Here is a 13,275-nt window from a genome sequence, read left to right as displayed (position 1 = left end):
CCACATGCAGAAAGAGGAATCTTATTTTCAAACAGAGGGACATTGCTGATTTCACACTTATAATTGCTCAATTAATTGATATTTAAAGAAAAAGTAGTTAAGGAATATAGAAAGCATTGACTGTGAAGTTACGAAGGGATACATGTATCATTTCCAACACTTCACAGAAGGAAAATTCAGAGAAACCAAGTTTCTTGATTTCACAATTCCAATTATAAATACAAACACCTAGGCCTATCCCTCCTCATCTTCATTACACTTCAGTTACAAGCATGTTCCACCATGCATGTTGATGAGTGCTTGTCTAGGAGATAGCTGCTTTAGCTGACTAATTCTCTTTCCAGAACCAAAAAAACCATGTAATTTTAATTCCTGAAAGGACTTGGCTGTGTTCGTGTAATAAACACATTGTAAATTGTTGGGGTCTGGGATAGGGAGAACTGAAAACTCTGCTAATGGAGGAGATTAAAACTCTTGCAAGTCTGTCTGAATGAGGTACTCTGTCTGGATATCTTCTGCTTTCTGTAGGTAGAATCAGCAAGTTTTGTCTTAATGATAGTAATATTTTAGGATTTATGGATCATACAATCGTGATGGGATATAAGTGAATGGTTGTGGCTGTGTTTCAATAACATTTTATTTACAAAAAGAGGAGGCCCAGACTTAGTTTGCCAAACTTGCCCTAGAGGGAAGGCTATGAGCTCCAGTTCTCTCCAGAATATCTGGATATTCTGAATGGATGTTCATCACCCAATATTTGCTTTTTGTGTCAGAGTGTGTGTGTGCTCCAACTGAAATAATTTGAAATGAATTTTTAAAATGCAGAGCATCAGTGCTGTTGGTCTAGTCCATTTTATGTGAAGAATCCAAGTGGAATATACATTGGGAGAGTATGATGTTGTATTTCTTAGCATTACACAGAGCTAGGATGACATTCACTTAAATGCACTCAACTAGAATAAAGTGAAGAATGATAGTTGCTTGGAAATAGGGAAGACTGATTAAGCCCATGTTTTGATTGGACTACCATTCGATCTAATTCTAAAACTTAAAGGTTTAAAATGATTAGTGTGGCTGGGCGCAGTGGCTCACGCCTGTAATTCCAGCACTTTTGGAGGCCAAGGGGGGGTGGATCACCTGAGGTCAGGAGTTCAAGACCAGCTTGGACAATATTATGAAACCACGTCTCTACTAAAAGTACAAACAACAACAACAAAATCAGCCAGGTGTGGTGGCAGTCACCTGTAATCCCAGCTACTTGGGAGGCTGAGGCAGGAGAATTGCTTGAACTCAGGAAGCGGAGGTGGCAGTGAGCCAAGATTGCACCACTGCACTCCAGCCTGGGCAACAAGAGTGAAACTCTACCTCAAAAATAAAATAAAATAAAATAAAATAAAAAAATTAATATGATAGATTTTCATTTATCCAGTGTTTGATTACTTTTAAGTTAAAAATTATAAAAGGTATAAAGGAAAAATAAAATAACCTATAAAATTAAGCTGGAAATTTTTGATCCTTTAATGAATCCTTCCAATCTCAAGTGAAAACCAGGAACATCTTACATATGAATTAAATTGACAGGTAAGAATCATATTACCTACTTGCCCCTTTTTAAAAAAATGCAAATCTATTGATTCTTCTACTTGCCTCTTATTCATACAGGCAGATGAATTCCTTTTCCAGTGGATTTCTAGATTCAAGAATTTCTCAAGGCTCAGGCCTGGGTAAACTCATTTTAGATCACCAAACTTCAGTATTAGTTGACCTCAACGAATATTCCAAGGAAATACAAATATATACTAAGCACACTTAAAATCCTTTAGCATTTGCTCCTTTCGTATAAGAAATAGTAGAGGAATAAGGAGACATGGCGGGTCCTTGTCACCCCTGCTACAGAGGGTGACAGGTACCAGAAAATGCTCAGGTGCCACATCAGATCAGGGAAGTTAAAAAGAACAATGACCTGTGTGAAAAAATTGTATTTTGCCAGTCACTTTAAAGTATGAGTTAAGTGAATATCTGTTATAGACTGAATGATGTTTATGTCTTCCCTCCCAGCTCATGTGAAGCCCGTATCTCTGATGTGATGGTATTTGGAAATGGGGCCTTTGGGAAGTCGAGTTAGATGATGTCATGAGAGTAGGGTGCTAATGTGGGATTAGTGGCCTTGGAAGCAGAGACACCAGAGAGCTTGCCCTCTGCCTCCTGTGCTCACACAAAGAGAAGGCCATGTGAGCACACAGTGAGAAGGTGGCTGAGAAGCCAGGAAGAGTCCTCACCAGAAACCTACCATACAGGCACCTTGATTTCCAACTTCCTGTCTCTGGAACTGTGAGAAAATAAACTTCTGTTGTGTAAGCCACCCAGTCTAGGGCATCTTGTTTTGGCAGCCTGAGCAGACTAATATAAGGCCTAATTTTTTTTTCCAGGATACTTGTTCTTGTCTTTTGAAATAATTTTTACATAATAAGAAGGTGCTCTGGTAGGAGATAGAGACTGAAGGAATAAGGAATGATGAGGCCAGTGTGGTAGCTCACGCCTCCAATCCCAGCACAGGGGAGGGAGTGCAAGCAATCTGAATGCCTGGCATCGGGAGGCCAAGGCAGGTGGATAGATTGAGCTTAGGAGTTCGAGACCAGCTTAGGCAACATAGAAAAATGCTATCTGTACAAACAATACAAAAATTAGCTGGGTGTGGTGGCATGCACCGATAGTCCCATCTACTCAGGAGGCTGAGGTGGGAGGATTGCTTGAGCCCAGGAGGCAGAGGTTGCAGTGGAGATCACATCACTGCCAGCCTGGGCCACAGAGCAAGACCCAGTCTCAAAAAAAAAAAAAAAAAAAAAAAAAAAAAAAGAGAGAGAGAGAGAGAGGAAGGAAAAGAAACAAAGAAAAAGAAAAAAAAATAAGAAATGAGGAGATGCAGAAAAAGTTCAGGCTCTATATACATATATACATAAAATCTATTTTTCCTAGTCTTATATCTGCAAAATGACTTCTCAGCTTGTTGTTTTCATCTGGAAAAGTATTAATTCATGACATTATAATTTCCTAAGTTCTTACATAAGAAATCAACTGTCCATATTTTGAGAACTTATAGATGAAATTTCCTTTCAAAGGTGCTTTGAAAATAAACATTTTGTTTTCCATTATGCCACACAATTATCTAATGACCAGCTCTACATGCCTCCCTGTGATGCATTACAGGTGAGAATTAAAAACATCCCACTGAAGGGTGAGTCATGAGCTGCACACTAGATTTAGATAAAACGCCTGCACCAGACTTGCTATGCTAAGGCTATCCTCCGATGACTGACTGAACATGGCCAATCTGAACGGCTTTAATAGACCATGGCCACTTTCCATCATTCATTTTTTGTAATACTAGAATCTTTCCCTCTTGAAAACAAAAATTACTACAGAAATTAGCAGGATGTCAGGTATATAGCATTTATAGGCATTTCAAAATAGTCACTTTGAAATGTTGAGCAGATTCATGATAGATTTTCAAGGCTTTGAATTATTCACATTTTAAAAGGTTTATCAGATATTGCAATGTTAAAGATAAATTATTTGAACTTCTAGTAGGTAGTAATGGTGTCAGAGAATGACAGGTAATTAAGTCATACAGTACATCTTGGGTCCACATTTCATGCAATTTTTGCAGAATGCTGTACTATGTAAACTGCTACTGCACAAAAAAAAAAAAAAAAGCAATTATTGCACTGAATTTTCCATAAAATCCCTCCAAGTAAATCTTATCACCTCTTTGCAGATAAGCATCTTGCCTTTGGGAAGATGCAATAGAAAAGAAAATTGCCATAGAAAGCAGTAGTAAGACTTCTTATATGAGGCTAAGATTTTCATTTCATTAGCTCTGTCCTTCACCGTGTTTATTAATTCTACAAGCATTTATTGACATCTTCTATGTGCCAAGCACTGGTCCAGGTTCTGGGTATACACTACGAACAAAATACAGTGAAGTCCCTGCCCCATGGAGCTTACATTCTAGTAGGGGGGACAGACGAACACATAAATACAAAATACCAGAGGGTTCAAAACAGCTTAGAGATATCTTGCCTGAAATCTGTTTACTGCATATCCTCATTCTTGGGCAATGATAAAGTGAAAAGAGAGGCCAACAGTAGGCTGCAGCAATGTTGCTAGTCCCAGCTCTACCATTTACATATTGAGTGGATTTCAGTGAGTCCTCATCTGATCTGAGCCTCAGTTTCCTCATGTATAAAATGGGGAGAAATTGGATTAAATTACTTATAAGGGAAAGGGTCCTTTCAGCCTTCTATTTTTCATGAGAGTAGGGTGCTCAAAATCAAGAGCCAGTTTGTTGTTTCCTCTAAGGTTTAAAAAATATTTAAATATAAAATCTAAGAAATCCTTAGCGATCCTATACACTCAATACTTCAAATGCCAGTCTAAACTTCTTTCATCAATAGCAAATTCTTATTTACAATGACTATAGAATGAAGTCATTTTACCATCTATAGCCATATGAAAAATAAGTTATTTACTTATAAAAACATTCATTTTTATTATTGGTTACAAAATCTCACCTTATTTGTGAAATGTTCCCTAGCCATGAGGTCCTCTCCTTGATGTGACACTATTTCTCTCTTCTGCTAACCCCTATCCCTGACTGTGTGCTCCTGTTTAATTTTTCCAACTGAAGTATTAGCTTCATGAAAACAGGGATCAGCTGCTTGCTTCTTTGAAGAACAACCCAAATGGGAGTCTGTCCAGGTAATCCATAGACACGTATAATCATTACACCTGCACTTTGTTTTACAGGTACAGGCCTTATGAGAACCCACATTAACTCTTTAGACTGTCAGAGTTGTTCTGCTTAGTCAAATTTAGTTTATCAAAGGGTACTCTATCATCCGAAAAGGAAAAACATGTTTCCAGGATAATTCACAGACTAGGGCATTGTAACTTCACTGGAAGCCCTGGTGAGAGGGGTTAATGTATATTTAATAATGCAAGTGAAGTAGCACATATTTTATAATCAATTAATTTTTCTCAAAGAAGATAATGTAGCAGTAGAGCTGAATGTCAAACAAGGTTAGACTCATACTAGCTTGGTAGGAGTTATGATGCCTCTGATTCTCTTGAGAAGACAAATTGTATTCACTGGTTTGATTTTGAAATGTAGAGATCAAATTTCAATCAACCCAGCAGCTAAGGATGACAGGAAATTTTATAGGACTAGAAGGAATCATCTTCTCTTATCTGGATCTGATCCCCCTTGACACCTTGGGGGTTTCTGAAGGCTGTGTGCTCTCAGTTTTATCTGGTTGCTATGTAATCAAATATCCCACGCATGTTTTTACATTTGATCAGATGGGCCTAATCACAAGGACTCATCTTGTCAGTGCCTTTGGGAGCAAAATGAAATAAATCTCTGTCTCAATATTGGAAGTTATTCCTTCCTGTTGCTTCATGGTGTCAAGACATAGTATCAATGTTATCAGAAGTGCCTAACACAGTCTACTGTGTAGGCTAAAGTCTGCCTTGTTCATACAGTGACCGAAAAGGAATAAGGACTATGTCCTCATTTGGGTGAATGTTACTACTTCAGGACCAGATGAGCAGGGGCATCCCAGGTAACCATGAAAAATCTTGAAGCAGCATTACAACTTCTAGTAATAAACAATTTCTCAAACAGCGCCTGTATGAACTGCAAGATGAGGGCAGGTCCAGCTAGACACTGGCTGTATAAATGAAGATCAGAGAAGAATAAGGAGATTCAGACATCTTTTGGCAACCTAGATCACAGTTATAGGTAAATTCTTGTTACAAAGGAAACGAGTTTTGGTGTATGTTATGGAATTTGAATATGTGTTTTACTCAACACATACTCAAATTGAGTATATGTATATACTCAACAGAGTACATGCAACCAACAAGAATGCAGCCCCCTTTTTACAAGGTTAGGCAGAAGGAATTATGAAGCCTTGCTGATGTTCACAGTCCTTACATCAGTATGACTGCAGCCCTCCCCAGTCATTCCAAAAGGTCCTTGGGTTGGATACGAGAATGCATTGGGCCTGGCTTTGGCTATGACATCTCCAGGAAGTCACTGTGTGCAGTGTGGTCTTCAGGGTGGAAGTCCTTGAGCTACCAATGAATATCTCTTAAGTCCAAACCTCCATGGGCACTATGGCCTCTTTGGTTCCAACAGAAGGCAGTAGGCTTTCTTCAGACAAGAAATAAAAGGGGAATTGCACCAAAAATCCACGGATCTTCTTCAGTTCCTCCTCAGCTCGAATGGGATCTTCCTTAGCTAATACGGGCTTGTTTATAAAGTCTCTCAGCTGAATTAAATTGTGTACGTCATCATTGGGAAGGCACCGAAACACCTGATTAGAACATAAATAGAAAAATGAATGCAAAGTTTAAAAGAGAGCACACGCCCTTTATGGGAAATAATTATTCCAACAGAAAAGACCTCTGTTGTATGAAGCATATTATTAGTCTTATGTTACAGCACAGACCTGATTTAAGAGTTGGTTATCTTATATGCTACAAATAAGTAGATTTGCTTCCATTTAAAAAAGTCATGGCTAGTGGCAAGAAATTACACTAATGTTACACCACATTAAAGTTAATTTTTTTTTTTTTTTTTTTTTTTTTTTTTTTTTTTTTGAGACGGAGTCTTGCTCTGTCACCCAAGCTGGAGTGCACTGGCCAGATCTCAGCTCACTGCAAGCTCCGTCTCCCGGGTTCACGCCATTCTCCTGCCTCAGCCTCCCGAGTAGCTGGGACTACAGGCGCCCGCCACCTCGCCCGGCTAGTTTTTTGTATTTTTTAGTAGAGACAGGGTTTCACCGTGTTAGCCAGGATGGTCTCGATCTCCTGACCTTGTGATCCGCCTGCCTCGGCCTCCCAAAGTGCTGGGATTACAGGCTTGAGCCACCGCGCCCGGCCTAAAGTTAATTTTTTTATAATAATCATCCCTGGATTTCACTGGAGATTCTGGTCTAAGAATAATATTGCATGTTATATTTTCCCTAACTTTTCTTGAAAGAGGTTCATATCTGTGCCTTTACATAGCATTATCAATTGTTAATATGTAACACTTACTTTGCCAGTTGAAAATGAGTTTTGGATATCATAACACTTCACCCCTGAATACTTCCGCATGTATTTCTTAAGAATAAGGACATGTGCCTATATAATCACGATACTATTCTCACACCTAAGAAAATTAATTATATAATGTCATTTAAGTTATGCTTCATATTCAAATTTATCCTGTTATCCCCAAAATGTCTTTTATAGATGTTTTCCCCCAAATTCAGGACCCAAATAAGGCTGTGCATTGCATTTGTAAAATTACATTTTAATGACTCTATGCACATGACCTATTTGATCACAGCCTTCAGTCCTCAGGATGAAATAAGGTTATACAGGGGCCAGGAGCATTGGGTCATGCCTGTAATCCCGGCACTTTGAGAGGCTATGGCGGGTGGATCACTTGAGGTCAGGAGTTCAAGACCAGCCTGTATAATATAAAAATTAACCTGGTGTGGTGGTGGGCACCTGTAGTCCCAGCTACTCGGGAGGCTGAGGCAGGAGAATCACTTGAACCCAGGAGGTAGAGACTGCAGTGAGCTGAGATCATGCCACTGCACTCCAGCCTGGGCAACACAGCGAGACTCCATGTCAATTTAAAGAAAAAAAAAAGAAAGAAAGAAAAGAAAAGAAATAAGGTTATACAGATAGTAGACATGTTTCAGTAAGAATAATAAGTCTCTCTGCTGGAAGGAGCTCTAAGACAAAAATTGCGTATTTTCCCTAATTTTTTTTAAAAGAGGTTCACGTCTGTACCTGGAAATCATGAGGAAGAACGCAGACTTATCCAGCTTCTCACAGATGGTCAATTAGTCTTGGCTAGAACACAGCTTGTATATTTTTCCCTGATGGGCAACTAGCTACTTTTTGAAGTAACTTGTTCCACTGTTAAACAACTCTTAACTCTTCTACTTTTTTTTTTTTTTTTTTTTTTTTTTTTTTTTTTTTTTTTTTTTGAGACAGAGTCTCGCTCTGTCGCCCGGGCTGGAGTGCAGTGGCCGGATCTCAGCTCACTGCAAGCTCCGTCCCCCGGGTTTACGCCATTCTCCTGCCTCAGCCTCCGGAGTAGCTGGGACTACAGGCGCCCGCCACCTCCCCCGGCTAGTTTTTTTTTTGTAATTTTTAGTAGAGATGGGGTTTCACCATGTTAGCCAGGATGGTCTCGATCTCCTGACCTCATGATCCACCCGTCTCAGCCTCCCAAAGTGCTGGGATTACAGGCTTGAGCCACCGCGCCCGGCTACATTTTTTATTATAACCAAAGGGTAGACTTCACAGGCGATACATTTGGTATGCATCAAATGGAGCTGGTGTTAAAACACCTTTCTAAAACTAGAGCTGTCCAACAAATGACATGTCTTGTTATTAATATTAACAAGCTTCATCATAAGGATGAATACTGTTTACTATACACTATGTGCTAAAAACATTCACTAGACTATTCTTTGTCCTCATAACTACCCTTGTGAATATTCCTTCCAATTTATAGGAGAGGAAAAAGAGACTCAGAAAGTCAAGTCACTATACACAAGGTTATAATACCAGCAACTTGAGCTAGGCTGGACTCAGCTGTGGCTTATTTTCTGATGCCATCTGCCCCTCTTCTCTTTGTCACCAGACATGTACAAAGGCTAGGTAACCAGGTGCTAAGGATGCTGCCGATGGGATTCCTGCATCACAGGAGAGATTAGAATGCTGCTAAAGCCTTTTCTAAACCAAAATCCATGATGCTTTTTGCTGTTGTTTTTCAGGGTCCACAAAGAGGTATTTTATTACAACCTGGAAATGTATTAGTTTTTTTACATGTATTAAGAATACTCTGTACCAATAATATGCAGAAATAACAATATGCTTTTTGTGATGAGATTCAGTGAAAAGAAAGGGGGGAGGAATATGTGAACTTCACCTTGTCATAAATTGTAGCATTTCGAGCTGCTGTTGAAACCCACACCTCCTTGAAGAATTTGTCACTCACTGGATCCTGAATGTCCTCACTTGGGTCATCAAGATAGCCAAGGACGACCCTGAAATACAAGTGACCTCCACATTGAGTAACTGGGATAAAGCAGTTTGTTGCAGGATATATGTCTATTATACCTATCTCTATATATGCAAATATATATACTTATATGCAAATTATTTGAGAGACTATGACCTGGCTACTCGCATATCCTCAGAGTGCCTGACATAAAAGGAACTATTGTCTGAATTGACCATACATAAACAGGGGACTAGAATAACAAAAACTTCTCAAGCAAATGAGACAAGTTTTAGAAGTGATATTTGAAAATTATAATAACCCTTGTACTTAGAGAAGCCTTTAGGATTAAAAAGCACTTTCACCTTAATCCTGTGTGGTAGACAGGACAGATGATTCTTATTCTGTACATGGGAAACTAACGTCTCGAGGCACACTAGTAATGGAGCTAGAACTCAAACTGAGGGCAAAGTCCTTTTCCCACATACTTGATGGGCTGAAATAATACCAAGAAGACCTGTGCTATCTGGAAAAAGCAATAGGAAAATTGGCCTTGTAAGGGCTTTGGCTTTTATATTAAATGAAATGGAGAGTGTAGACGTTAGTGCAGAGAAGTGACAGAATCTGACTTACATATTAAAATACGGCTGCTGTATTGAGAACACACTCTAGGGTGCAAGGGTTGAAACAGGGAGCCCATTTAGGAGTTACTCCCATAATCCAGGTGAGATACGATGGTGGCTTGGGCCTGGGTGGCAGTGGAGATGAAGATAGACCCAACAGGTTTTACTGACAGAGTGAATGTAGGGTGTGTCAAAAAGTGAGGCGTCAAAGATGACTGCAAGGTTTTTGTCTTGAGCAACTACAATAATGTACAGCTGTAGTCGCCTTTAGCTGAGATAGGAAATTCTGTGGGTAGACCTGGTTTGTGGGAGATCAGGAATTCGATTTTGAGCCTGTTGAGACATCTATTAAAGATGCAAGTGGCAGTGCTGAGTAGGCAGTAGATAAATGGAACTGGGGTTTGGGAGAGAAGGCTTGTTTAGAGATATAAATCTGAGAATGGTCCTCACTCATGTGCTCAAAGGCTGTATTTTTTTTCTGAGTTCACCAAATAAGTGAGTACAGACAGAGAAGAGGACTGGGTGCACATCAACAGTAAGGGAGAGGAGGAGGAACCAGTGAGGCTAGAGAAAAGCCAGAGGATGTGGGATCCTGAAACCGCACAAAGAAGTACGTCAAGGAGAGCTGTCCAATTCAGGTAAGAATTGACCACCGGATTTAACAACTAGACATCATTGTATTGTTACCCTCTTTGTATTTAAATAAATGTAGATTTGCATCATCATTTTAATGGCTGCAGAGTTTCCCATCATGTGAAATTTATTGAACCAATTATTTTATTACTGACTTTTGGGTAATTTCCAATTTCCCATTATTACAAACAGTGTTCCAGTGAACATAGTTGATTCATCGTATGTGATTTTGTACATTTCTGTGATTATTTCATTAGAAGAAATTTTAGAATTAAAATTCTTGGGTCAGAGAATATGCAAATTACTGCAAGAAAGTCTGTACCGAAACATACACTATTAAGCATGCATATGTTCCCAGTGTTCTCCAACATTATCAACTCCTGAAAAAGTACAATTCTGTAGATATTAAAGGACATTCATTTTAGTTTTAGTCTGCACTATTTCCACTATATAAAATTTTTTTTTAATGGATCTGGCACCATAGGCTTTCTAGGATTCTTGACTTTTATAAACTTAAAGTTCTGTTTCCACTTCAAATAATGCCTCCTTCAGACTACGTGAGAATAACTTTTTTAAAAAAAGATTTAAGAGATGTTTGCATATAGACATTGGCTGCTAATTGAGACCCAAAGCAAAATTTTACTGCATCAAATGTGAATGACGGTACAAATGATGACAGTAAGTCAATTATTATAATACCTTTGATTTGGGCCAGATTTAAGAAGATTTAAGAAGCTGAAAATGAGCAGAAAGAGTTTTTCTGTGACTTTGCTTTTAAATTAGAGCAAGAAATAAGCCAATGTGTTCACCAAACTATCAGGTAAGGGCTTGTTTGTAGAAAAAGTATTTAAATAAGTCTAAAATAGGCAATATATTATTTTCCCCGTCAGTATTTTAATTATACGAAATTTATATTAAATGCAGAGTAAAGATAATGTGAAGTACTCTGGGTGTTCTTTTGAGGACTAAAGTTTGAGAGAAAACTAGTTTAATTTTATGTTGATGTATTTAATGAAAATTATTTAATATTTGCTTATTCATCACAAAAAGTGGGACAGTAGGAAAACCACAAACAAATATTTCTGTTCTTTCCATTCCTCATACCTATCACTTTAAATGATTCTGAGCCCCAATTGTGTGGACAATGGTTTCTCTTGAGTGATGGTTATATCTACAAAGTTTGGATAATTTTCTAGGACTTGAACTGTTCAGCTCATAGTTGCGAAATTTAGTACATGTTTGATCCTGTCTCTATTTAGAATTGATTTCACATTGAAATACGTCTCTATTTCTATTTAAAAATAGGCCAGATGGAAAACGGAGTGAAACTGCATTTTTTAAGTGAAAAAAATGGTTGTAGTCAAGGCCACAATATTTATCTTTGGGAATATTTCCTAATAAAAAGATGCTAAAATTGACGGAACGTTTTTGTAGTGCTTTTAAATATATTATCTGCATTGCCGTTGGGGCAAAGTGAAAATAATTGTTTAAGAACTGCCTCTTTAACACAATTTGAAAGATGCAAAGAAAAAGCACCTAGAAACAAAGTTAGCATAAGTATAGGATCAGCATAAAAAAAAATGAATTCTTTACTGTAGAATAATCTTCCTCCCCACCAATAATAAAAATCTAAAGCTTTATTGAAGAACAATAAAATATTCATATAAATTGAAGCCCATTCCTTGTTCTTCAACAAGATGACTCAATATTATAAAGGTGTCAATTATTTTTATTCATCTATAAATCTGCTATAATTCCAATTTTATAAAACTAATAAGAATTTGAGAGAACTTGAGTAAACAATTCTAGGCCAGGCGCGGTGTCTCACTCCTGTAATCCCAGCACTTTGGGAGGCCCAGGAGGGTGGATTCCAAGGTCAGGAGATCAAGACCATCCTGACTAACACAGTGAAACCCCGCCTCTACTAAAAATACAAAAAATTAGCCGGGCATGGTGGCGGGCGCCTGTAGTCCCAGCTACTCGGGAGGCTGAGGCAGGAGAATGCCGTGAACCTGGGAGGCAGAGCTTGCAGTGAACCGAGATCGCACCACTGCACTCCAGCCTGGGCCACAGAGTTAGACTCTGTCTCAAAAAAAAAAAAAATTCTAAAGTCCATGTGGAAGAATCAATGTTTATGAATAACCAAGATTATTTTGAAAAAGAATACTAATTTGAAGAAGCAGTATGGCAAAAAGTAGTATTACAATTCACAGCCACATTAATTACATGGTATTACACTGGCATGCAAGTAAACAGACTTTCTATATGGCATAACAGAGAGATGAGCGAGAAGCCAGAATAGATTGCAATTCAGTGTATCTTAAAGGTAGACTGTGGATAACAGAGGCAAAGAATCCTACTACATATCATAAGGTTCCAGATCAGCTGGTTAGTTGAGAAAAGAAGTCAGGACCCTGACCTCACTTCTTATACTAAAATACACTGCAGATGTTAATTGTAAAAAGTAAAGTCAAACAAGCACCAGGAGAAGATGCAGGTAAATGTTTAATCTTAGGCTGAGGAAGCTATTCTAAGCATACAGGAAAAGGCAGGTAGGAACAAAAAAGAAAAAAACAGATTGATTTGATTAATAAGAATTGAAAAATTTCCCCCAAATTCTCCAAAGATGACTAAAAGGCAACAGGCAAACCAAATTTGCAACACATATGACAAAGGAATAAGCATCCTACACATATTTCAAATACTTATAAATCATTAAAAGGAAGTTAAAAAACAACCCCATTAAAAAGTGGGCAAAAGACAATGAAAAGACATTTTTGAAAAGAAGACATACAAGCGGCCAAGAAACATAAAAAAAAGCTGAACATCATTCATTATCAGCTAAATGAAAATTAAAACCACAACAAGATACCATTTCACACCAATCAGAATGACGATTACTAAAAAGTCAAAAAACAACAGATGTTCGTGAAGATGAGGAGAAAAGGG

The 13,275-nt window shown here is 38.2% G+C and overlaps 1 protein-coding gene across 4 annotated transcripts in view; it reads right to left on the bottom strand.

Annotated features, from left to right (window-relative positions):
• Window positions 1-3,526: 3,526 nt before the first annotated feature.
• Window positions 3,527-13,275, bottom strand: part of PLD1 (phospholipase D1) — a 223,365-nt gene continuing 213,616 nt past the window's right edge. For 2 of the 4 annotated variants that reach the window (XM_030929427.1, XM_030929423.1), the window contains exons 26-27: window positions 8,999-9,116; window positions 3,527-6,377 (exon numbers count right to left, since the gene is read on the bottom strand). In XM_030929427.1, the coding sequence (XP_030785287.1) occupies window positions 6,153-6,377; window positions 8,999-9,116 (343 nt within the window). In that variant the 3' untranslated portion in view covers window positions 3,527-6,152. The remainder of the gene's footprint in view (window positions 6,378-8,998; window positions 9,117-13,275) is intronic. The other 2 variants (XM_030929431.1, XM_030929418.1) reach the window with 1 other exon arrangement.

The sequence above is a fragment of the Rhinopithecus roxellana genome, chromosome 1 (genome assembly GCF_007565055.1).
Source record: "Rhinopithecus roxellana isolate Shanxi Qingling chromosome 1, ASM756505v1, whole genome shotgun sequence".
In the NCBI taxonomy this organism is placed as follows: Eukaryota; Metazoa; Chordata; class Mammalia; order Primates; family Cercopithecidae; genus Rhinopithecus; species Rhinopithecus roxellana.
Note: the sequence above shows the minus strand (reverse complement) of the source record. Positions and strands in the feature narration are given on the sequence as shown.